General features: G+C 39.5%; 1 protein-coding gene across 11 annotated transcripts in view; it reads left to right on the forward strand.

Annotated features, from left to right (window-relative positions):
* The window catches only part of SVIL (supervillin), a 100,873-nt gene that overhangs the window by 71,118 nt on the left and 5,316 nt on the right, over nt 1–24,439 (forward strand). For 8 of the 11 annotated variants that reach the window (XM_065731436.1, XM_065731441.1, XM_065731437.1 and 5 more), the window contains 19 exons: nt 1,319–1,396; nt 6,641–6,788; nt 9,279–9,368; nt 9,457–9,543; nt 10,598–10,775; nt 11,042–11,214; nt 11,759–11,914; nt 14,665–14,801; nt 15,310–15,457; nt 15,586–15,731; nt 16,538–16,713; nt 16,812–16,956; nt 17,298–17,574; nt 19,315–19,466; nt 20,490–20,595; nt 21,381–21,588; nt 22,245–22,378; nt 23,039–23,194; nt 23,592–23,735. In XM_065731436.1, coding sequence (XP_065587508.1) covers nt 1,319–1,396; nt 6,641–6,788; nt 9,279–9,368; nt 9,457–9,543; nt 10,598–10,775; nt 11,042–11,214; nt 11,759–11,914; nt 14,665–14,801; nt 15,310–15,457; nt 15,586–15,731; nt 16,538–16,713; nt 16,812–16,956; nt 17,298–17,574; nt 19,315–19,466; nt 20,490–20,595; nt 21,381–21,588; nt 22,245–22,378; nt 23,039–23,194; nt 23,592–23,735 — 2,839 coding nt within the window. The remainder of the gene's footprint in view (nt 1–1,318; nt 1,397–6,640; nt 6,789–9,278; nt 9,369–9,456; nt 9,544–10,597; nt 10,776–11,041; nt 11,215–11,758; nt 11,915–14,664; nt 14,802–15,309; nt 15,458–15,585; nt 15,732–16,537; nt 16,714–16,811; nt 16,957–17,297; nt 17,575–19,314; nt 19,467–20,489; nt 20,596–21,380; nt 21,589–22,244; nt 22,379–23,038; nt 23,195–23,591; nt 23,736–24,439) is intronic. The other 3 variants (XM_065731439.1, XM_065731445.1, XM_065731447.1) reach the window with 1 other exon arrangement.

Genomic DNA, 24,439 nt, shown 5'->3' on the forward strand with positions numbered 1-24,439 from the left:
ACAGTCTAAACACAGAAAAGCCATAAAATAAAAGGAATAGTTGACAGCAACATAAAATGAGAAATAGAAGAATAAGTAATTAAAAGAATAGCTCTAACATTGGTGGAACAATTGTAGGCAATACAGAGTCACACTGTGAGGAATAAAATTAATTTTATTAGGAAAAAAATATTTTGGACTTTATATGTTTGTATTCATCTTAAACTGGATGGAAGAGTTTTTTGTTGTTTTTTTTTCTTCCTCTGTATGGAAAAATTAACTATAAAATCTTTCCTTAGTATCAAAACAGTGAGATTCACTGGAATGAAAATTCCTGTTCTGTTGTCAGCTGGTTTTAATGTAACTCCTGATTAGTGTGATTACCAGCTGTATAGCAGTAATGTTAAAGCTGTGAATGATATTTCAGATGCACTTAATTCTTACAGCAAGCACAGATTGCGTCTTGGTACTGGTGTTAAAGGCTAGGACTGAACAGAGGAAGAGTATTAAAGTCTTATAGGGGGTAGGCCCCTGGAAAGTGACCTTTAGACAAAGAATTAGTCTCCTACTGCAGTAATAGTTTTATCTGTTTCAGATATGGTATCCATGTACTTGCACCCAGTGCTAATCAAAGCTGAGGCTCACATGGTTAGGCTTCATTTCAGGCTGCTCTAATGAGCTACAATTGCCTGCATTCTGTGCACTGTTCTGCATTTTCTTTAGCCTGTTGAAAGGAAGAATAATTATCGATGGTAAAGCCGTGTCTAATCAGCTTTGAGTAAGACCAGCTCTGAGGCAGGGCTTATTTGTAGGCACTGCTTGGAGTAGTGAACCCACCTTTGCTAAATGCCATGGGCTTAGCAGTTCCCTCCAGATGGTTTTTGAGTATCTTAGTTTTACTAAGTATTCCTTCATCTGTCCTCAAAGTAGGTGGCTTGTTATTTATCAGGTTATGACTAAAGCTGCAGGAGAATGATACCCATCATGGTTGATGCGGTTTATCAGTTTAATGGTGCATGAAACAGAGACGTACGCTTTTCATACATAGGTCATTTGTATCTCCTGGCTGTGCTGTTTAGCTTTGTGTTGAGTTGTAGTGATGTTGTTACTAATTTGTTTAATTCTTGCATGGATTGGCTCTGGTAAACATGATGTTGTGTTGTGAAAACATCTTTTGGTCTCTGGCTTTCCAATAGGGAAGATGCTTCTAGAAGATTAAAAGATTGAGATTTAATTTACTTCAGGAACTTGGGGGAAGAGGGATGTGTTTCCCCCATCTCCATCTCTGGCAGTTCAGTTCTTTTCTAATTCCTTCACTTTGCTTCTGTCCTTGTCATAGGAACCGGTATATGCTTCTACTTACTCTCCTGTTATACCTGCTGTCCATAAATTTCATCCTTTTCTACCTATTCATCAGGTGAGCAAAAGTCTGCGCAGTTCAAATGCTCAACAGTGTCCATTAGACTTATTCTGACTCTTTAATAAAGGGAATTAACAGTCCTCTTAGTTGATTAACCAACTTGACAAAGGCTGCTTTAAAGAAACATAGCATTGTACCACTGCGTTGCATTCACTTCTTCGGTATTTCTGCTACTGCCTCATTCTGCTACTGTTTCTCTTATGACTATTTTTCTAAAAATTCATCATCTGCTAGACTACATGAATAAGAAATTAAATGAGAAAGGTGCTATGGCATTAATTACAACAGAAAACTTGTCGCATATTTAAAAAAAACAAAATTCACAGAATGTATAAAATGAACAGCATGTAACTGTGCAGCATTTATTTCAGAATAAAATGCCATGTGCCCTGTCTTCTCTATAAGAAATGTGCATATACAGCTATAGAAGTCTAAAATAGTCTAATTCTAACTGTGCAGAGCAAGCTGCTTCTGTTCAGAGGTGACTTTCCTCTAATGCTTTTTTCCTGTTCCAAGTCTGAAGTCCAGTTTTTGCCTTGGCACATCCTGCCTCTGTTCTCTGACTGTCCCATCTCCTTGCTTTTCTCTCTTTCTTAAGGTCTGTAGTACGAGCTTGAAAGAATCAAGCTCTCTGTTGAACGGCATCCTTGGAGATTGAAGGTGAAATGCTGTACAAACTTCCTAAGTAATTAACGAAGTGAGAAGTGAGACAGAAAAGTACATTCAGATCTAAGATGCACGTTCCCAAAGCAACTTGTGGTAACATAAACTGTGTTTGCTTGGGAATTGGTCTTTGCTGCTGCAACAGTAAACAGTCAATCTTCCTGTACATTTTTCCTCAAAATCGTGCATACGCCTTTGCAAACTCATCAGAAACAATTGGAAGAATTTACTTAGGAAGAAATAATAGATGACAAGAAATATGAAAGAACTTTTAGTACAATTTTATTATTGTTTAGCTTAAGATAACCTGTTCATTTTGTTGTGGTAGAGTTCATCTGTTCTGCATATTGAGAAGGTAAATGTATCTCCTAACTAAATAACATCATATTTCTGCAGAGATCAGGGGCTGTTCACCTCAGCTGCCCTAAAAGAGGAACAGTTGTCCCCAAAACAGAGAAATTATTTTTATTAGAAGGCAGATAAATACTTTTTGGAATAGTTCATGACACTGGTTTTAATCCAGCGTCCCCACTTTGAAAAACACATTTTTAGCATCTGTTCTTGGTTTTAAACTCCCACAGGTAGGGGCCATCATGGTCCTCAACACAGAAATCATGTCAAATCATGTATTTCTTGCATTAAAAAAGAAAAGAAAGCTTTTTAAAATAGAGGGAAAAAAAAAAAAGCAGTCTCCCTGACCACTTTGAACTGTGACATTGTGGCCTAAAGTGATGCAACTAGAAAATCGTAAAAACTAGAAAACAAAAAAAAACCCATTGCCTGAATGTGAACCCTCCCTTAGCACAAATTGATGCTCCAAACACAGCAGAATGACAGTGCATGCTCTCAAGAAATGTGCCTTGCCAGAAGAGGCCAGTATCATCAGCCAGCCTAGGCAATCAGTGGGCAAGAACAGCTTCCAAAGCTATCAGTGTCCTGATAGGTGTGTAGATGCTGGAGATGGATGAGCTATTTCTATAAAGACTCCAATATCACCATCTTCCTCCTCTCCTCAGCTTCTTATTTATACAGGTAATGACAGATTATACCAGCCCTTAGCTACCTTTGTATGTCATCCTTTTTTCAGTTAATTATGTGATCAGAACTACTGTTCCATGGGAATTTTTCTTCTTTTTCTCTGTGTTTCTAATTGGCTTGGATTGTTTTTTTTCCTCATAGATTCTCTTTTTAACTGATTGTGCTCTTCTGGTTTTCCTTTTTTTTTTTTTTTTAACTTTTTTAAATTGTTTGAATTTTTTTTTAAATCTATGTGATTACTGTTTTTTTCATGATGACCCACCCTTCTCTTCTCTCTGTGTGTTGGTGTTATTCTGAGGTGGTTCTCAGCAGAACTGTGACTTTTCTTCCACCTGCATGAAATCTCAGTCAGGGTTAGGGTGAATCGCATCGCTGCACGGCTGTTCTCTGCTTAGAAATGCTTATTTCTGTCAGTTAAATAGTGAGCTGCATTTTTTATAGTGCTCAAAAAAATAGCTTGGAATGTCATCTGTGATTAAGCCAAATATATTAAAGAAATCAGGAGTAACTGTTAACATATTTAATCATACTTGATCTCATCAAACTTACCATTTTGATTAAAGCTGTTTTACATAATGCCATGTGCAATGGCATTAATTATGCAACTGTGTTTTGATTCTTTATTGATTGTCTTACAGCAGTCTTGCCATGATTGTCTGGAACAAAACACAGCTTATGTGACCTGTACTTCTTTGTTTCAATTCTGCTTCTTCTAAATGTTGTCCCCATTGCTGGTTTTATCAATCCTGTGCAATTGTCCATTTTCAGAGATGTTCGTTTGTTTGGGTTTTATTTTTTAAATTAGAAAAAATTGGTGCTTATGCTTGGAGCATCTCCCGTTCCAGTCACTTCTTGTTGTTAGATGCCAGCTCTTCTGAGCTTTTTTGTATTTCACTTGGTTTTAAGATTCTGTCATTTGTCTGTCATTTGACATGCATCATTCAGTCCAAATCAGAATGAGGTTTTAGTTTACCAGAAGGTCACAATTATGCATTTGAGATCTTTATTTTATATCTTCATTTAGTTCTTTCTCCTCTTGGAAATAAAACTTGCACTTTAAAGATTGACAAGTTTCCTATTTCTCACAATATTTTCCCCCAAGCAGAATGTGGCTTAGCCAACTCACTTCTTCAGGAATGCTGCCCTTTGGCAATTGTGAAAGATTTTAAACTACTACTAATTACCATATGTGTTTGTTATGAAATTTTTATGGACAATTCTCTTGGCTCATACTACTTTTCCAGCTAGAGAAAATTGTTCATTCTTTTAAGCACCGCATATGCTTTTGTTTTTCACCAGGATTGTTATGGCAAGTTACATGGCTTAGGGATTGCTTACTGTCTGTTCAGCTTACCATTTTTTTCAGTTCATTTATAAATGAAGATGGAAGTCCTTTTGCATTACAGAGAGACCTGATATGAAATTACTTTGAAGTTTGTGTAATGTACAACTCCTATGATTTCTAGGAAATCCAAGGATGTTTTGCCCAGTGGAATAACTTGAAATCTTCTATTGAAAGAAAGTTTGTTTATGCTGTTAGAGCTACTTACTCTTTTGTCCTTTGACGCTGCTCCGAAGTTGGTCTTTCTTACAATTGGTGTGTGTAGTGATTAATTCAAACACATTCTGGATTTGTGCCTTTAGAATGTCCCATAGCTCTGCACACTTTGAAACTTGATGTATTCTCTGGAGATGAAATGTAAAATTAAGCATTCTGTTGTTAGAGGTTGGGGAAAAACGTATAAAACATATAAAAGAATCCATGTGATTACATCTTCTTGCCTCTCCCTCGCTTCCTGCATATTGTAATCAAACACTGCACGTTGACTAAGTTAAAAAAAAGTACTTGTTTTGTGTGTGAAATTTCACTTGTGGTTTCATTATATATATATTAATTTCCTGCCCAGATCTCTGGTAGTTTGTTACTGCCATTTTCTTCTACTAGCTGTTCATCCCAGAGGTGGTTGAGCTTCCAGCATTGGAATGAGAAGAGGTTCAGGAAAGCAAGTAGAGATTGCTTTCACTGTTTCTATTGAAAGTACTTAAAGGCTTTTGCAGAAGAGGAGCAAGTACTTGAGTAGACTTCCATTTTGTTATTTCTGCAGATCATTTTGGAGGTCCGGGAAAATTCAGTGCTTTTTACTCCGGTTATCATGACCTGCAGCTGTAGTCTGATTGTGTTTCCTTGATAAATTGTGAGCAAACATTACTGTAGAAGGCTGCAGAGTTACACAGATCTAGAGGAAGGACTGGAGAGTTTGCTTGTGGTAGTCATTGTACGGCCATTGCATTTGTCTTTATTCTTCTGACTGATAGATGTTGCTTATAGTACATGCTGAAAGGTGTACGAAAATCTTATTTCACTGCTTCTCCTGTAGTCAGAATAGTTCTTATGTAGTTCTATACAGAGTAGTAACCCTGGACTGATTTCTTCAGTGCTGTTGGTTTAAAGAAAATAGATAAGATTATCTGGGTTATATCCTTTCCTTGCATCCTGACCCCAAGATGAGAGGTTTACTTCATATTCACAAGCTCTTGGATTCTTTTTTATTTAAGCTTCTATGTAGTTAGAAGGGTGCTGTGCTAAAGCACTACCCTTTAATTTTCATGTGGTTTTCAGTTCTTCAGTTAACTTGTGAAGAAAAGTGCCAAGCAGCACGCAACTTGGAAGTAATTCTAGTATTGACAGCCCTATGCACTAAAAGTACTTTCATACTTGATTTCCATTTAGAATAAACCTGAAATGTTGCTATTTTTTTCAAGCTTAGTGTACTGAGTCAATATTTCTTTAGCCAAACCCGGCTATAGCTGATTATGTAAATTCCTTCCAATTCAGCATGCCTTCATCAGTCCTTTGTATTAGGAGGGCACTAAGATGCTTAGTGCTCCTGGCTGCTTCCAGCCACTCAAGCTGTTGGGTGTTACTTTCTAAAGAAGGCAAGGAAAGCTAAGGGTGACCTCCACAAAATAAGTTTGGGGGATAGCAGGGGAAGGAATGAACACAGTCATTGGAAAGGATTGTGGAGGAGCAGGCTGATATAGGACCTACAGTGAGCAGCCTCTGGAGCGATAAGACTGCTAATCCTGCCTGGAAAATTGAGTTACTTATATGAGAATGATTCAGAAATGACAAACTGAGGTTATGCTTTCTTAATTGTTATTCCCAGTGCCACCTGTAAATTTACACTTGAAAACATCTGTTGAAAGTTCAATTCATGATCTCAGCAGTGTAGCAAATCACATTTGAAAAGAACAAGATCTGGAAAATTATATCCAGAGTAAATAGTTTGCTTTGCTTAGGAGGGTGCCTTTGACTTGGCTGGTACTTTCAATAAAAGGTCAAAATGCACAAATTAAAACCTTATCTTCTTAGTGTAATGAAGCAGCAAAACAGTGAGGCTTGACGGGGCCAGGGTCACTAAGCTCAATCTGTAACTATCCTTCAGTAGCTTGTCTCCTGTCTCTGGGGGTCCTTTGCTATATCCTGATCCATTTACTTATTTTTAAACTTTTCTTTCTCTCTACCCTCTGCAAAAGCAGAGGATAGCAGATAATCAGGAGAGCCAGATGACTATAGAAGAAAGAAAACATCTGATCACAGCTCGAGAAGAAGCTTGGAAGTCCAGGGGTAAAGGCGCAGCAAATGACTCCACGCAGTTCACTGTAGCTGGTCGAATGGTAAAAAAAGGTCAGTGATGAAATGATCCCAATATAAACAAGCCACTGCTTGTTTGTCTAGTCAAAATAAAGTCAGGCTAAAGCTAAGCAGGAACACTATCCATGTTTAGCAAGAGGAGGACTGTTATATTCAACTGAACACCATGTCATAAGACTGTTCCCTTGAGCTTCTTGTGGCTCTCGGTATTGATCCATTTTGTTCTGCACTACCGTCCAGTTATCACAGGAATCTGCCTGATTGGTGATCATCTGTCACTTCAATGTTCATTTGCTTCATCTTTCTGTCTGATGCAATCCAGAGGGCACAGTTGGATTATCCTTTCTTATTTATTTCTTGTTTGAAAACCCAGGTGCAGTTTCTATAGAAAAGTTGTGTAATCTTGGTGTTGCTGGCACTTTCCCCACTCCGAGGGTCCCTGGGAATATGTAGGAAACACATGTTATTTTTATGGTTGCTTTTCTGGACGACAACTTAAGTGTTGTGTTTGGCTGAAGAAATCACTGATCATATTTTTGCATAGAATCTGGGAGCAGAAATGACATGGGAGCAATGCTGACATTTTTGGGATCGCTTGAATTCAGCCAGACACTGTTTCCAGATGTAGTCATTCTCCAGAAGTAGAAAGAAATATGTGAAGGTTGTCCATGGTAGAAACACAGCTGTTTACACAGTGGGCCTGGGAAGGTGATAGTTTTGTAAGAAGATGCCTGAATTGATCTCTTGTAGTCAGAGAATACTCAGATCTGTTCTGTGACCAGAAGCTGGCAAAATTTATGGTAGAGGCAGTATTGCAAGAGGGAATAACTCCCTTTGCAATCTAGTCTATATTCTGTTGTCAGGCAAACAGATTGTATTAGGGACTGCGCTTATTAGCAGAGTATTTTAGCTGCTGCTTAGATTGTTTTGCTTTGATAATTGCCAGTGGTCTGTGTTTCAAGATTGACCTATTTTGGAGGGTCACCAAGATGAAGGGTCAGTTGCCCACAGACTGCTGGCTGAGATTTTATTTTATTTAAAAAAATAATTATATATATATGTATATATAGGTCTTTGGAAAGGAAGAGAGGGTGATAATATTTGCTCTTAATGGGAAATGAAAAATGCCCTGCAAAGATCTCTTTAGGTGCTGTGATGTCTTGTGGAGAAGAAAGATATTCCTGTGACAGTGACATCAATAAAAGCAGCCCAAGTGAGATTTTATGCAGATGTGTGTTATTTTTGTTGCCTAGAAGAAGAGATTACCATGATGGGTGTTAAGGGATGATGAGAAAGCACTGCAAAATTAGATCCTATACATGTGCAGAGTTGCTGTATTTTAATTGATTCTTACAGCTTGAAATTTTTAATTCTGTAATTGGGAGGTGATTCTTGACTAACATGTGAAGTACATCTTGTGATCTTGTGGATTAAAGCCTTGGAGAACTGCTTAAAAACTGTGTCCTCTCAAATATGCCTTGCTGAAGGCATTACAAATCGATTTAAAACTTGCTGAGAAATTGAATCTCCAAGAAAGTGGAAGGTAAAAGCAGTGTTTGTGGAAAAGCTAGTGGATTATGTAATAAATCTATCTTGGTGTTTAGCAGTTATGATTTGTTAGGACTTGCATTTAAAGGCAGTGGAAACATGATTAGTGTTTATTCTCTCACCACAGTGCTAGTTTATTTGATCAGAACACCTAAGGACTTAAATTTATGTGGCTCTGTAATTAGTAAGCTATGGCTAGGTGAAGAACAGGCATTAGAGGAAGGCTGAAGTGTCTTTTTCTCCCATCACTGAAAATCTAGGCAGCAGTGGTTAATAGAATTATTTGATACAGTATGCTTTTCCACCTAATTGGAAACACTAAATGGATAGTGTGCCATTTCTTTTACTGGGTCAGTGGATTCATTTCAAAAGAACAAACAATCTGATTTTTATCCACTGAGCTCAAAATAAACCGCTTCATGATAATTATTGAAAAGGAGGGAGGAGAGTATGAGTTCAGTGGGCAGCTTGCTTGACATGGTGAGGACTTCCATTTCTACCTCTACTCCTATGTGCTTTTTTAAAAAAAACCAAAACACCTCAATTGCACATACACAAAAAAAAAAAGAAACATCCATGCACAAAAAAATACTACTTAATCTACAAATTGTATTCACAAATCAGTTCCACCCTGCTAGATCTATTGAGAGTTGGTTTTAATTAAAAAAGGGATAGGAGACGCCATACCAACATCTGGAAAGTTTCGCTGCTTTTTCCATATCTTTTGAACAAAAGCAGTTGTGTGTTTCTAACATGTAGCCTGGAGTAGAACTTGTCTAAAATGTAAACCAAGTGACCCTTCAAAGGAGTGCACTCCAACATCCCTGATACAGCAGTTGCAGAGGCTGCAGTAGGATGCGGGACCATAGGAAATGGAGAGGCTCATCTGCTTTCTCTAAATAGCTCCCCATCATCTCTGTTGGAGATGTGGGCTGATGTGAGACAGCGTTGTTGATGTTCTTTGTTCTTATGCAGGCCTAGCTTCTCCAAGTGCACTAACACCAGTAGCATCCCCTTACGGTAACAGGCAGAAGTCTACCACTCCAGTTACAAAGCCCTTGGAAGGTAAGAAATAAACGTGGCTGAAAAAAGTCCAGGATGTTTGTTTCTAACTTCCTGTCATCCAACAAGTTTTGCTTTCTGTGTTGCTTAGAAATTGAAGCCAGGCCTGATATGCAGTTGGAATCAGATATGAAACTTGACAAGCTGGAGTCATTCTTGGGAAGGCTGAATAACAAAGGTCAGTAGTTACCAAGGAATGCAGTGTGTTCATTCTGACTTTACTAAATCACTTAAACTACTTGTAGTTAAAATATCTGTTAAAAGAAACTCAGTATTTCTTTGTTCAGACTGTGCTTACCGATTTAACAGTTATTTTTTCCTGATTCAGTCTTTGCTAAATTTTAACAAAAAACAAACAAACAAACAAATCTTATACCGTTGCATTACATATATATGACAAAATAAAATCACTACTGCAAAACAAAAACAAACCTTTATTATTTATCCACACGTGCATAAAGCACATGTACATATTCTTCTTGGGAGCAAAGTTCCTTAAGTCCATGCGCTCAAGTCACTCTGGACCATACTGAACATGTGCAGTGAGACAGCTTTAGATGTTGTTTGAACTTACTAAGCTTATTTGAGCTGTTCTCAATCAGAATTCATTCACTTTTCTACTTTTTTGAAAACAAACTTTCTGTAGCAGCTCATACAGCTATCCTGTACAAGTTGTTGGCTATACATGAAGCTATCTGGAGTTCTTTGGCTGTTTCCATCTCATATGTATTCATTGTTGTAAAGACAACCATTCTTTTGTGAATGGTAGAGTTTCAGATACTGAAAATATATGTATTCACATTTCACCAGCAGAGGCACTAGCAGTGTTATGATTGCTTCATACTCTGTAATCTCAAGAAGTGATTTTGTACTTGTGGCTCTGGTAGATCTTTGGAAGGGAAGGAGTTATTTGGTTGGATGCAAGACAGAATATACAAGACCATAAAATCCATGCATCATCCTACCAAAATAACTCAGTTTTAATAGTGCCTAATTTTGTATCTGGCCATATTTCCCAACCAGTTTTTAACAAGGATTAGCAGCTATGCCCCTTTTTTATCATTTATTTTCCAAGAGGCTCTTCTACTGTGCTTCCTTCAAATTCCATCAGTCAATGAAAACCAAACCAAACCAAAACCACAGCAAGCCATATTTACCTTTTACAGACTTAGAATCTAGTGTGATTATTTATTGGGTGGGTTGTTGTTTTGTTTTGGTTTTTTCTCCTACAGTTGCTGGAATGCAAGAGACAGTGCTGACAGTTACAGGAAAATCTGTGAAAGAGGTGATGAAGCTGGACGATGATGAAACATTTTCCAAATTTTACCGCCATGTGGATTTCCCTTCCTCCTCAGTGCCTTTGGACCTTGATGAGGACTTTGATGCCATCTTTGATCCTTATGCACCAAAGTAAGAATTACTCTTTTCACTGCTTTGAATGCAGGTGTAGGAGGGGAGCTCAAAATGTTTGGCTTGAAGTTATCCTGTAGATATTGTAATACTGGTTATGTCTGTTTCTTCTACATTTTTCTAAATCTAGCCTTCTGCTGGGGTCAGTGAACTAAGTCTGATTTCCTCGCAGATGTCACACCCCAAATCAAGCAAAACTCTTGTCATTAAACTCTTCTGAGTCGTCAGTTATCAACTGATAATTTTAAACACCGCTTGTTTTTAAGGTTAATATCCTCCGTGGCAGAGCACAAACGTGCAGTGAGGCCTGTGCGCAGAGTTCAGTCCTCCAGAAACCCCCTGAAAATGCTGGCAGCAAGAGATGATATTCTTCATGAGTACACTGAACAAAGACTGAACGTAGCCTTCATGGAGTCAAAGCGAATGAAAGTAGAAAAAAGTAAGCCAACAAGGTGGTCTGTAGAAGCTCCTGTCTTGCTAATTTAATTAAAACCAAAACTAAACAAAATCAAAAATCACAACTGAAGGAATATAATATATTCTCCAAGAGGCCATAATATGGCAAAGGTATAAGACTGAGTGTAGATTGGCCAAGGAGGCCTAGAAAAAAGGGCTCACTTGACTTCATCAGGGAAAGCTCCCTGCAGCCTCTACCTGTGTGCATGTATTTGTTTTTAGCACTCACCTTGTGTAGAGGTAGAGCAATTGTACTTGCAGGTAAGGACAGGAGATCAAGCAAAGCAAATCTAGCAATATTCTAAAGGGACTAGAGGGAGCTGGGAAGAAACTTAGGTATTAGTAAACTCACAAAGATTTTAGGGTAGCAGTTAATCCAAGTTCAACCTGTTTTTGCTGTTCCTATTCAGAAGTGGAAAATTGAGTAACTCAGTAACAACTGAGGCTATTTGATTATAATTTATCCTCTTTTGTGTGTGCTTTTTATCCAACTCTGATTTGTTTTGTTTGTTTTTTTAACATGCAAGTGTCCACAAACTCAAATTTCTCAGAAGTAGCACTTGCTGGTTTGGCAAGCAAGGAGAACTTCAGCAACGTTAGTCTGCGGAGTGTTAACCTAACAGAGCAAAATTCTAACAACAGTGCTGTGCCATACAAGAAGTTAATGCTACTGCAAATTAAAGGTATGCTAGACTGTATTCATAGTCTGTATATACTAAGCTGATTGCAGTAGGTGGGAGTTGCTGAATGCATAGTTTCTAGGAGGTGCACAGCTCAAGATTTATGCCTAAAAGCTAGAAGAATAGTGAGAACTGTGCAACAAATGAAAAGCCTTTCAAATAGGTTTGCATTTTCATCATTGATGTGTGTTTTCAAAGGAGAAAACTGAATGCTTCAGGAATTGTAGCCTTCTCCTATGGAAATTTTTGAACTGTCTTCTCGTTTTTTTTAGCGTTTAGTATAGCTTGGAAATGCCTTGATAGTGTTCTTGCTCCACTTTCTTCTGTTTCCTTCACATGCAGAAAAAAATGAGAAGAAGAGGAGGCAGGTGACCAGCATGGCTGAGCAAGGACCTGCAGCATAAATTGAAGGAAAAGAAAGAAATGTAGAGGAAGTGGAAGCAGGGTTGTGTAGCCTGGGAGGAATATAGGGACGTTGTCCGCATGTATAGAGATGATACCAGGAAAGCCAAGGCACATGTGGGGCTGAACTTGGCAAGGAACGTGGAAAATAACAAGGGGTTCTACAGTTACCTAGGCAGGAGGAAACAGACCAAGGAAAGTGTTCCCCCCTCTGATAAATGAGGACGGAGAACTGGCTCCCACAGACCTGGGAAAAGCTGAGGTGCACAATAAGTGCTTTGCCTCAGTCTTCACTTGTGACCAGGCTGCCCATGTCTGCCAGGACCTTGATCCTGTAGGTGTGGATGAGAGGAGTGGATTCCATCTCACTGTAATAGTGGAACAAGTCTGAGATCTCCTCGTGAAACTGAATGTATGTAAGTCCATGGGTAATCCCAGGGTTCTGAGGGACATGGCTGATGTGGCTGATGGTTGCCAAGCCATTCTCCATCATATTTGGAAAATTATGGCTGTCAGCTGAAATCCCTGGTGAATGCAGAAAGGGAAACATTACTCCCATTTTTAAGAAAAGGAGGAAGGGTGACCTGGGGAACTACAGGCTGGTGAATCTCACTTCTGTGCCTGGGAAGATCATGGAGCAGATCCTCCATGATCTTAAGATGTTAAGGCACGTGAGACAAAAAGGTGATCCAAGACAGCCAGCATGGCTTCACCAAGGGTAGATCTTGCCTAACCAATCTGGTAGACTTCTGTGATGGGGTCACAGCATTGGTAGACAGAGGAAAGGTGATGGATGTCACCTACCTAAACTTCTGCAAAGCCTTTGACATGGTCCTTTACCACATCCTTCTCTCTAAATTGGAGAGGTATGGATTTGAAAGATGGACTCTTTGATGGAATAAGAATTGGTTGGCTGGTTACAGCTGAAGGGTGGTGACTGATTCTGTGTCTGGATGGAGGCTGGTCACAAGTGGTGTCCCTCAGGGATCCATCTTGGAACCAGTGTTCTTCAACATCTTTATCATTGGCATAGATGATGGAATCAAGCGCACTCTCTTCAAGTTTGCAGATGACACTAAGCTAAGTGGTGCAGTTGATACACTGGAGGGAAGGGAAGCCATCCAGGGGGACCTGGACAGGCTGGAGAAGTGGGCCTGTGTGAACATAATGAGGTTCATTAAAGCCAAGTGCAAGGGCCAGGGCAATCCCAGGTATTTATACAGACTGGAGAGCAGCCCTGCGGAGAAGGACTTGGGGATCCCAGTGGGTGAGAAGCTGGACATGAGTCAGCTGTGTGTGTGTGAAGCCTGAAAGGATAACTATATCCTGGGCTGTATTAAAAAAAGAGTGGCCAGCAGGGAAAAATAGGTGATTGTCCCTGTACAATTAGTAATTTCTTGTCCCTGAGTACAATAACTATACTCAGTTCTTGTGAGGCCCTATCTAGAGTACTGCGTCAAGGCCTGGGGCCCCCAGCACAAGAAAGATGCAGGGCCCTTGGAATGGGTCCAGAGGAGGGCCACTAAAATGATCAGAGCACTACAGCACCTCTCCTGTGAAGAAGAGTTGAGGGAACTGGGCTTGTTTAGCTTGGAGAAGGCTTTGGGGAGACCTCATTTTGGCCTTCTAATACTTTAAGGGAGCATATAAATAGGAGGGGGAACAACTGTTTAAATGGGTTGATAGTGATAGTACAAGGGAGGATGGTTTTAAGCTAAGACAGGGGAGATTTAGGCTAGACATTAGGAGGAAGTTTTTCACTCAGAGGGTGGTGATGCACTGGAACAGGTTGCCCAGAGAAGCTGTGGATACCCCTGGAGGCATTCAAGGCAATGCTGGATGTGGCTCTGGGCAGCCTGCTCTAGTGGTTGGCGACCCTGCCCATGGCAGGGGATTGAAACTAGCTGATCTTTGAGGTCCTTTTCAACCCAGGCCATGCTATGATTCCATGATTTTATGTCGTAGTAATGTATCTGATTATTAAAATGACAGTTATTCTGGCAAAAACTCTTAAAACTTTACTGTGCCATGCCTTCTTGAGTGCATATAAGCAGTTCTGGAATTTGTTTCTCTGTCATTGATTATGTTATTGATTATGTTGAAGGACGTAAAGTTGTTAAAGCAAGAACAGGAAATAATATAGAAATATTAGTTGATAGGAGGCAACAAGTTTTGCTTCCTGTGAGTAATTTCTACTTCCAAGATTATATTCTTAAATTCTTATTTGACAGACTTTTTCCATGTATTTTGCTAACTGTGCTGGGACTGTTTGTCTTTCATTCAAAATGATTAGATCTTGGCACTTGATGGCGGTATTCATGGGAATATAATTAGCTTTGGTTTATCTTTAGGAAGAAGACATGTTCAAACAAGATTAGTTGAACCAAGGGCCTCATCACTCAACAGTGGAGACTGTTTCCTATTGTTAACTCCACATCTCTGTTTCTTATGGGTAGGAGAGTTTGCAAATGTCATAGAAAAAGCAAAGGTTAGTACTAGTTCATTTTTTTTTCTTACTTATTTTTAGAACTGTCACAGCATAAACCTCTTTGATGTAGCTGAGCCTTGGTGCCACTTGTCACAATAAGGTTGTATGCAGCTGAGAGGCAGCAGTGGGTAGATATGCAAGTTTCCTGTAAATATAAATATGTTTTAGCCTGTGCACTGAATGAAAGCTGACATAGACGTGTGTAGCTTGCAAAGCTGCAATAGCAAAGAGGATATCCTCAGGAAATGGATTTGCACACAACAAAAAATAGTCTGAATTGCAGGATGTCCTTTTTATTCCTATACTTGTCAAGATCAAGCCTTGTTTTAAGGTGAATTTTTCTGTAATTTTTCTGTAAATTTTTATTCAGTATCTGTTTGGCACTACAAATAGCAAATAGATTTTACTGTTCTATTATATCCTATCTACTGTCTTCTCTCTAAATGCTGTATGTACAAGTATGCCTAAGACTTATGCAACCCTGTCCAGATAACTGTTAATCTCTTAGGCTTCAGAACTTGCAACTTTGATTCAGACAAAGAGGGAACTTGGCTGTAGAGCTTCTTATATACAGACTATAGAAGAAGGAATAAACACCCATACCCATGCAGCCAAAGACTTCTGGAAACTCCTTGGTGGCCAAGCAAATTATCAGTGTAAGTGTTCTCATGATTACATGTGTTCTCATAATCTCATGTTTTGCCACAATAAAATAATTCAGTTGGTTCTCTCTACAAAAAATAATAATAATAATCTAATCCTTTTGGATAATCTTTTCCTTAAGCTGCTGGAAGTCCTGAAGAGGATGAAATGTATGAAGCTGCCATAATAGAAACTAATTGCATTTACCGCCTTGTAGAGGATAAACTCATTCCCGAAGATGACTACTGGGGAAAGATGCCAAAATGTACCCTGCTACAACCAAAAGAGGTATTGTGCCACTTACTGCTCCTGTGGTAAGTGCAGGAGCAGACAGCTGATGCAACTGCAAATGCTCATGGAGTTATTAACTGAAAATTGCCTTCTCTGTGTTTGTGAAAAGCTTTTGAACATATTGTTGTCTAGAGTGTGCCACAGGTCTTCAAGAATTTGATCATATTAACTTCAAAGTGAAGTACTGTTCTAGGAAATGTTTATCTTTTTGTCAACAGTGGCTCCTTTCACTATGAAGTCGTGAAGTACAAAGCAGGTAGCACCTTCATAGCATTCTTCTAAGTTATAAGAGCAGATGTCCAAAATAAAGACAAGATATATTTTATTGAACGTAATCGTGTTTTGTATTGCTGCCTGTTTGCTGAGCCAGTTACCCAGGTTGTATGTTCTATCAGCCTCTCCCTGAGGCTTACACCTATACTTCTTCCTGCAACAGGGGAAGTTGTTGTAGTCAGATAGCATTTGGTTATAGAACAGAATCAGTTCTTGCGTTGCCACTGCTCTCTGGTCTGCTAGTAACTTAGCTACTGCCTAAAGATACAACTTATAGCATACCCTGTACTTCCAGTCATCCTATGTCATCAATATCTAACTGTCAACGGTGCATACCACTGCCCTGGCCTTGGTTTCATCATAGTGCTAGCTGTTAGTATCACTGTAGGAATTATGACATTTGGAGGAGCTTGAGTTAAATGCACTACCAGCTTGTGGCACCAGGAAACTGGAGGGATCAGGCATTAGCTAACCTGGTGGTGTGTTACTGCAGTGATTTTTGGGGTTTGTTTTTTTGGTTTGTTTTCCAGGTGCTGGTATTTGATTTTGGCAGTGAAGTGTATGTGTGGCATGGAAAGGAAGTTACTTTAGCACAAAGAAAAGTAGCGTTCCAGCTGGCAAAACACTTGTGGAATGGTACCTTTGACTATTCAAATTGCGACATAAATCCTCTGGACCCGGGAGAATGCAATCCCCTCATCCCCAGGTACCAAAATTTGAGTTTAGTCTTATTTCAGAAACATTGATTTCTTGCCCTTATGTCAGTGTTAAATTTGATTCTTTTTCTTGTATTGCCTCATACAGAAAGGGACAAGGACGACCAGATTGGGCTGTGTTTGGCAGACTCACAGAACATAATGAGACCATACTGTTCAAAGAAAAATTCCTTGATTGGACAGAGCTAAAGAAACACATTGAGAAGAATTCTAGTGAATCCCTTCACCAGAAGGTGCATTTAATAAGCATGCTAGGTATTTCAAACTAGATGACCTAGCTGGGATGGAAGCCAGGGAAGCTTGTTCTTAAGGATGCAAAGCACTTTCTTTATCTTGGGGGCTTTGTCCTGGGAATCAGAATATCACCACCTATAGTGTGAAGCCACAGAAGTGCTTTTTATTAGTGCTGAGCAAGTCAGTGAAGACTGACAATGTGGCTTTGACAAGGAATCAGGTGATGACAAGTTATCAAAGTACTGAAATATGCAGGAGTCAAAATATCCAAGTGGAGCTGTGTGGTGTGGGAGGGCAGAAAGGTTGTGCTAAAATAGATCTGTTCTGTGTTTTCTCACAGGAAGAATCCAAATCTGATTCTAAACCATATGATGTCATGCTAATGGTACCTGTGCCCCAGACTGCTGTAGGCACAGTTCTGGATGGAATGAATATTGGCCGGGGCTATGGACTTGTAGAAGGAGAAGATGGGAGGCAGTTTGAAATTATCACTGCATCTGTGGATGTCTGGCACATCCTGGAGTTTGATTATAGCAGACTGCCTAAACAAAGCATAGGACAGTTCCATGAGGGAGACACATATGTGGTGAAGTGGAAGTACATGGTGAGCACTACAGGTTAGTGAGCAATTCTGTTTCATCCTGCTGAAACATGGCTAAGTGCAGATAAAACTGCTGCTGTTAGTGCTGAGATCCAAACATAGATTGGATGTATGTGAAAGAATTGTAAAGGTTTAAAATGCTAATTTAGTCTTCCTAGGCCTTTAAGTAGTAAGAAAAAAAAAGCACACAAAAACTGTAGTTATTTTTCATAGCTCAAATGTAACATGGTCTATCTCTGCTTTTCCCAACAGTGGTGTTGAACATGTTCACAAGACAGCTCATTAAGCCAGAATTGTGCCCACAGCTTAACACCAAAGTAACAAGGCATTTGTGTTAATGACAGTGGGCTGAATGTCTTACAAGAGACATAGGCTAAGCAACCAGGAAAGCCTTTGTTGGGTGATGGAGAATAGTAACAATGACAGGAAAAGCCCTTGCCAACTCATTGCCCTTATTGTCCTTTATGCTGTTTCTGGAAACCCTTTTCTATGGGTTTCAGTCTCGAGCAAAAAATGGTAACTGTGTTCTGACAAAGAGCCTGACAGCAGCAGGTAAATGTTGAGAATGAGCTCAGTGTGCTCAGTGGAACTCTCCCTTCTGGCACTAAATAAGAAGTGGCTTTTGTGGTAAGTATGATAGAAATAAGCTAAAAAATGATTGCTCTGACTAGGAAAACATCAAAGCTAGCTGAAAGCAGTAGAACAGTTATACGGCCTCAGGCTTTTAGCCAAAAAATGTAGGAAGGTCTTACTCAGTTCTGATTGAGTTCTGATACCAGTGAATCCAAGAAAAACACAAAAGCTCATAAGCTATGGGAGAAGTGGATAACACTAATACTGAACTGTAAACAGTCCCTTAATCCAAAAGGCTGAAAATATGTTCCATCACTCCAAAAAAGAATGCATTTTTGTGTAGGAGGCAGTACTTTTATGGGCTGAATGTACAGTTAAGAGTGAAACCATACATTTTAGAAGTGACTAGTAGCTTGAATATTCTCAGTTTGAAAAATAAAACCAGGATGCTTTATTGTTAAGTATTCCAGTTGGGTACTGGTCAGCACATTTTTAGGAATTGTTGAAAGCTCTTCGTTTTGAAAATTCTCAATTATAACTGTTATCTAGTATTCTCCAGAAAGAGTGAGAGATTCCATAGCTGGTTTTATTGTTGAGCTTCACTTAATCTAAATGTCCTTTTAAAAAGCTTACCAAATAGTCTCTCCTTTATGGCTGCAAAATACAACTTTAATTGCTTTTGTTCTGTAGTTTCCCTTTACCAAGAAAGATCTTTCTTTTACCCCTGTAGCTTTCCCAACTGTTGCTATTTCTAGTATTGCTCAGCAGCCAGCTCTTTTGCTGCCAAAGAACAGAGTGTAATGTAGAAAATGAGCCATAAAGCACTCTTCTGGTAACTTGATGGGATGTGCCAGTTCACATGCTAATTTTCTCGAGTGATTTGTTAGTGATTTTGCTCCAGATTCTACCACTTCTTTTCTATATGCTCTCTCTTTTTGGCCTATATAAGAATCTCTGTACTTGGACTTACATCCACCTGATGAGGCAATACCAGCTTTGCACAAGATCATGCTGGCTTGGTGGCCTGATGTTCTTCCAATTGGTTGTTTCATCTTTCCCATTTTGGCCAGGATAGTGCTGAGCTGGCGGATGAGAATAAACCATGTGCAGATGAGAATAAACCATGTGCTAATTAAACCTGTAGCCAGCATACTTTCTTCAGCATGTGCTTTCTCTTTTGCAGTTGGAAGCAGGCAAAAAGGAGAGCAACAAGTAAGAGCTGTTGGAAAAGAGAAATGTGTGTATTTCTTTTGGCAAGGAAGGCACTCCACAGTGAGTGAGAAAGGGACATCGGCACTGATGACGGTGGAACTTGATGAGGAGAGAGGAGCACAGGTGAGCTTCCTGCACATCTAGGTGGGAGTCCTGGCAAGAGCTGCCTGACCACAGAGTCTCTGGTAGAAAACATGGGTGATCGTTTCTGCCTCCTCTCTGTAACGATATCCTTGCAGGTTAAATTAGCTAGCCTTCAAAATTACTTTTTGCTGTAGTCCAGCTTCCAGAAACACATCAGCCTTCTTTATAAAGATTGTATTTCTGAGAAAAGCTGAGGAAAGACATCTTTCTCTCTTCTCTCTTAGAGATAAGTGAAGCACAGCAAATGTGTGCCTTCCCTTTCAGTGTATCCAGATAACAGAATGTATTCCTAGTAATGGGAACAGAAGCACTCTGTTTGCTGAACTCTGTCAGAAGCATTTTCTGCAGAGCTAAAACATGAAAATACATTTGATATTAAATTTTCAATTTGTTTACTCTGTCATTATGGAGAAGACTGTCTTGTTTTGCAAAGATTCTAGCAACTGCAAATACAGCTAATTTAAAGTTTTTAGAGTATAGACCTTGTTGCTAGGCTGAGATCAGCACTGCTGGAAACAGCATGCAAAATGAGGAGATTTAAAGTTAATCTCTGTACTTTGATAAAGCTGTAATTAATTCTTGAACAGCAGTGTAAACAGGACTATTAAGCCGTGAGTTCACAGAGAAGATTTGCAAATACCACTTGGCCCAGTGTGTGGGATGCTGTGCGACCCAGCTGATTTAACAGTTTGCTATCTCAGTTTCATAATCAAAATTTAACAAAGAATGTGCATGTTGTCACATGAGCCGTTTTTACACCATGTTTTAAGCCTACTTGAGTTCTTACAGTATTCCTCAAACAGTTTCAAAGAATATCTGGCAAGATGGCCCAGACTTGTGAAGAATTCAAAGAATGATTAAATTGAACTAATATAAAGTTTGTCTGATATTTTTTATCCTCTGAAACTCTTGATTGTTGGACTCCAGATAGAGGTTTATTTTAATACGTAGAACAAATATGATTATTTTTTTTAATGAATAGTGGTACTTTCCAATTTCCAGGTACAAGTGCTTCAAGGGAAAGAGCCACCATGCTTCCTGCAGTGCTTCCAAGGAGGGATGATTGTGCATGCTGGAAGAAGGGAAGAGGAAGAAGAAAATGCACAAAGTAAGTGTTCATTAAGAGTTTCTGCCCCACAGTCTTTTCTTAATCTGTTGTGAAGGACTTTGAATTCAGTCTCAACTACCATACTCCGTAGAAAAGAGCAATGAATGCCATGAAAACTGTGAGACTGCTTTGCTGTCAAGGTAGTTTAGATCTTCCCTGAGCTTAGAGTGGATTTTGTCAGCCAAGAGCAAGCTGACTCTATTGTATTGATGCATGCATAAATTGTTCTAGTTGGTTTTTAATTAAGCAGAGTGCCTCTTTGCGTTAAAATATTCTTTTCTACATAGGCTAGGAAAAAAGAGCATTTTTATGTGCAGTTCTCCTGTGACTAATGCAGAATTAAGCTTTTGTTACCCATTCATTGCACTTTACAACATATTCCTTGATGTAGCTTGGAAATGTTCCAGTTCACTTCTGAATGCAACCTGCTGTGCTTAAGGTGCACAGAGAAAAAGACACTGAATAGAAAGACTACTCAGTTTGTTTCCCTTTTTGTTCCTCTGAGGAAAACAGGAACAAAAGCTTGACTCTTCTGCTCTTAACAGAGCAGATGTGACTCTTGAAGTCTCTCTCATAGCAAGGTTTCATAAGGCACTTCTTTCTGCAGCAATTTCTCAAGTAATGTTAACCAAACCCAATGCTTAGTTAGTTTATTCTGTAACAATAGGGAAAACACAGTATATGAAATTCATCTGGTATGAAAACAGCTGTTCCAGAGCAGAGGTCTTGAATTTTCAATTCCTGGTGACTGTATATTACTGCTGCACTGTTCCTGTCTGCTCCAGGTGACTGGAGACTATATTGCGTGCGAGGAGAAGTTCCCAATGAAGGAAACTTACTTGAAGTAGCATGTCACTGCAGCAGCCTGCGTTCCCGGACATCCATGATTGTCCTCAATATAAATAAAGCTCTTATCTACCTGTGGCATGGCTGCAAAGCACAGTCTCACACCAAGGATGTAGGAAGAACAGCAGCCAATAAAATAAAAGAACAGTGAGTGTCTGACCTATATTCTGGAGATGTTTATACAGACTACCAATTTACTTAAAATAGTCTGCCTCAAATAATTGAAAAAAACAAAGCTGTCCTCTAAATACAATTGTAGCGTGTGCATGCTTGATGAGGAGGAGGAATGGCAGGTAACTGATTCACTGAAGTGGGGAAAGCACGTGTTCTGTGATCGCTTCAGGTCAAATGCACTTATTTATCCTACTGTACTAATTACAGTTGCAAAAAATGTCTCTTTCCACGTGGAGGGGGAATCTTCATATTTGAGTAGCAAACGAAATCTCAGCTGATAGGATTAGTACCGAGGAGAAAATGTGCCTTGTGAGTACATGATTGGAAATGAATTTAAGAAAGCATGCAAGGAGGACAGCAGTAGTTGCAAACTTGAACAGTGCCTGTGAGTATCTTCTCCTCTTCCTTGAGTATGTGATTAGAAATGCTATGAGAATGGTTGTTGAAATTCTGTGTTTTGTTTATCAATAACTTTTGTCATCATTTTCCAAAAGATCATGATGACACAAGGTATAATAACGCCTGTAAGGGCTGTTTGGGGTTCTAGAAAAACCTGAGCCAGCAAGTTTGTGCAGTGGTAACTGGGGCAGGGAAAAGTTGGATTCACTCACCTTCTTTGTGTTTTGTAGGTGTCCGCTGGAAGCAGGGCTGCACAGCAGCAGCAAGGTGACAATACATGAATGTGATGAAGGGTCAGAGCCTTTGGGATTCTGGGACGCATTAGGAAGGCGAGATCGAAAGGCCTATGATTGCATGTTGCAAGGTAGACCTGCATTCCTGAGTTTGACACTTTCAGTTTACTTGACTGGTCTTACAGTATTGTTAGATTTAATGTACTGGTTTTGAAGAACTTCTTCCCTTCAGTGAGTTGCTACCAAAAAAATCCCAACCTCTACTAAGTTAAGCAATACTGTTCTATAAGAAAGGTGCCAGAAAACACAAGTATTTCATTTTCTTCTCTCCCCCTTCTGCAGCCCCTCTGTGTTTATGTAGCATGGAGCAACAGTTAATGCTGTTACCAACACTTTTTACTTCTGTTCTGAAGGGATTAGGGAGCCATTCTGCAAACATTCTCGTCCAGCCCTTGCTTTGAAACTGCCAGCAAAGGTAGCAGGGGAATTGATTTACACAGTGGAAAGTAGACTTCGAGAAGGGCTTGCTTTCACTTAAGCTGTGAAACAGCCAGTTATGAAACAACTGATAGCAACCAGCCAGGGTCATATTCAAACTGATGGCAGCCAGCCTTTTAGCTCAAGTTCATCACAGCTGCTGCCAGTCCCCCAGGACATCTGCCTGTCTTTCTTAATTTTTGAAAAAACAGAGAATCTACAGTCTCTCTAAATATTGATATATATCAATATATTTTTAATACGTTCATCTCCACAATTTCCTATTGAAAATCTGTTGTTGTTATTCTTTTAAGATCCAGGAAAGTTTAATTTCACCCCCCGCCTGTTCAGCCTCAGTAGTTCTTCAGGAGAATTCTCAGCCACTGAGTACGTTTACCCTTCAAGAGACCCTACTGTCATCAATTCTATGCCCTTCTTGCAAGAGGATCTTTACACTGCCCCACAGCCAGGTATATGCTTTTAATATACTTCAGTAACTGAAAAATAGGCAACTGTATCGTGCCTTGGGCAGCAATTCAGCTACCATGATGACTGCTAACTTAATTTATAGCAGGAAAATTTGTATATGTGATGTTTATACAGCATTAATCAATAAGAGTAATTTCTCCATTATAAATATGCTGAGAATTAATATCTGTATCCCAAAAGCTTGCTATAAAAATACCTTGTTTATATCAGAAAATCAAAGTTCAGCTGAGGTTCAGCTGGATGAATAACAAAAGGGATTGGTAAGCCTCAAAATGATCCTGTTCTGATGCTGACAAGCACATGAGGCTGATGTTGTTCAAGGAATTCCAAGAACCAGTGAGTGGTAATGGTGGGTTTGCTTGTTTTTTGTCTGCACAGCACTATTCCTTGTTGACAATCACCATGAAGTGTACCTGTGGCAAGGCTGGTGGCCTGTGGAAAACAAAATTGCTGGATCAGCTCGAATCAGGTGGGCTACAGACAGGAAATGCGCCATGGAGACAGTGCTCCAGTACTGCAAAGGTAACAGATGGCTGTGCCTGGCTGTTGTGCATGTGCCGTGCTTTTCCACACATTTCTGTCCCAAGCTAGGAGCTGCTCAGTTAGGTGCACTCCTGATGGTGCTGATAAACACCAACGTATTTGAAGATGCATTCTCCACTCTTGATTAGCAAATAATTAGCCCAGTAATGGGCGTTATTCCCAAGTTGCTACATTTCTCTGGTGACACATTTCTCAGAGAAAAGACTTTTTTCCCTGTGCACTCACTGTGGGAACATAGCTCAGACATCAGATTTCTAAAAGGGAGTTCTGAGAACAGAGCCTCTTGAACTTGCTTTTTCTCTAGCTCCTCTTAGATTTCATAAGCTTGTGTGTGTCAAAAGACTGAATGAAAATACCTTTTGCTGATATAACTGGGTTTTGATTTACTGGGGGAGATGGAGAGACTGAAGATCAAGAACAAGTCTCAGAGAAACAGATGGCTATTGGAAAAGCTAGAACACAGAGCTGAGGCACTTGCTTGGTCATTTCCTAGACTCATTTCTACAAGGCAGAGTTATTGCTGCTCAGGGTGCAGTCATTCAAGCTGTAATTGACGGTCATGTAGGAGTACTCTGGCCACATCCACTTCTGCACTAGTAGAGTTTCTTTGAAACGTTGTAGTGCTTTCATCTCATTTAATCTAAGGTTATGTAAGACTGGAAGCAGACCTGGCATCTTCCAAC

The sequence above is a fragment of the Cyrtonyx montezumae genome, unplaced genomic scaffold, assembly GCF_038088225.1.
Source record: "Cyrtonyx montezumae isolate F1298 unplaced genomic scaffold, pur_monq_1.0 scaffold_14, whole genome shotgun sequence".
Lineage (NCBI taxonomy): Eukaryota > Metazoa > Chordata > Aves > Galliformes > Odontophoridae > Cyrtonyx > Cyrtonyx montezumae.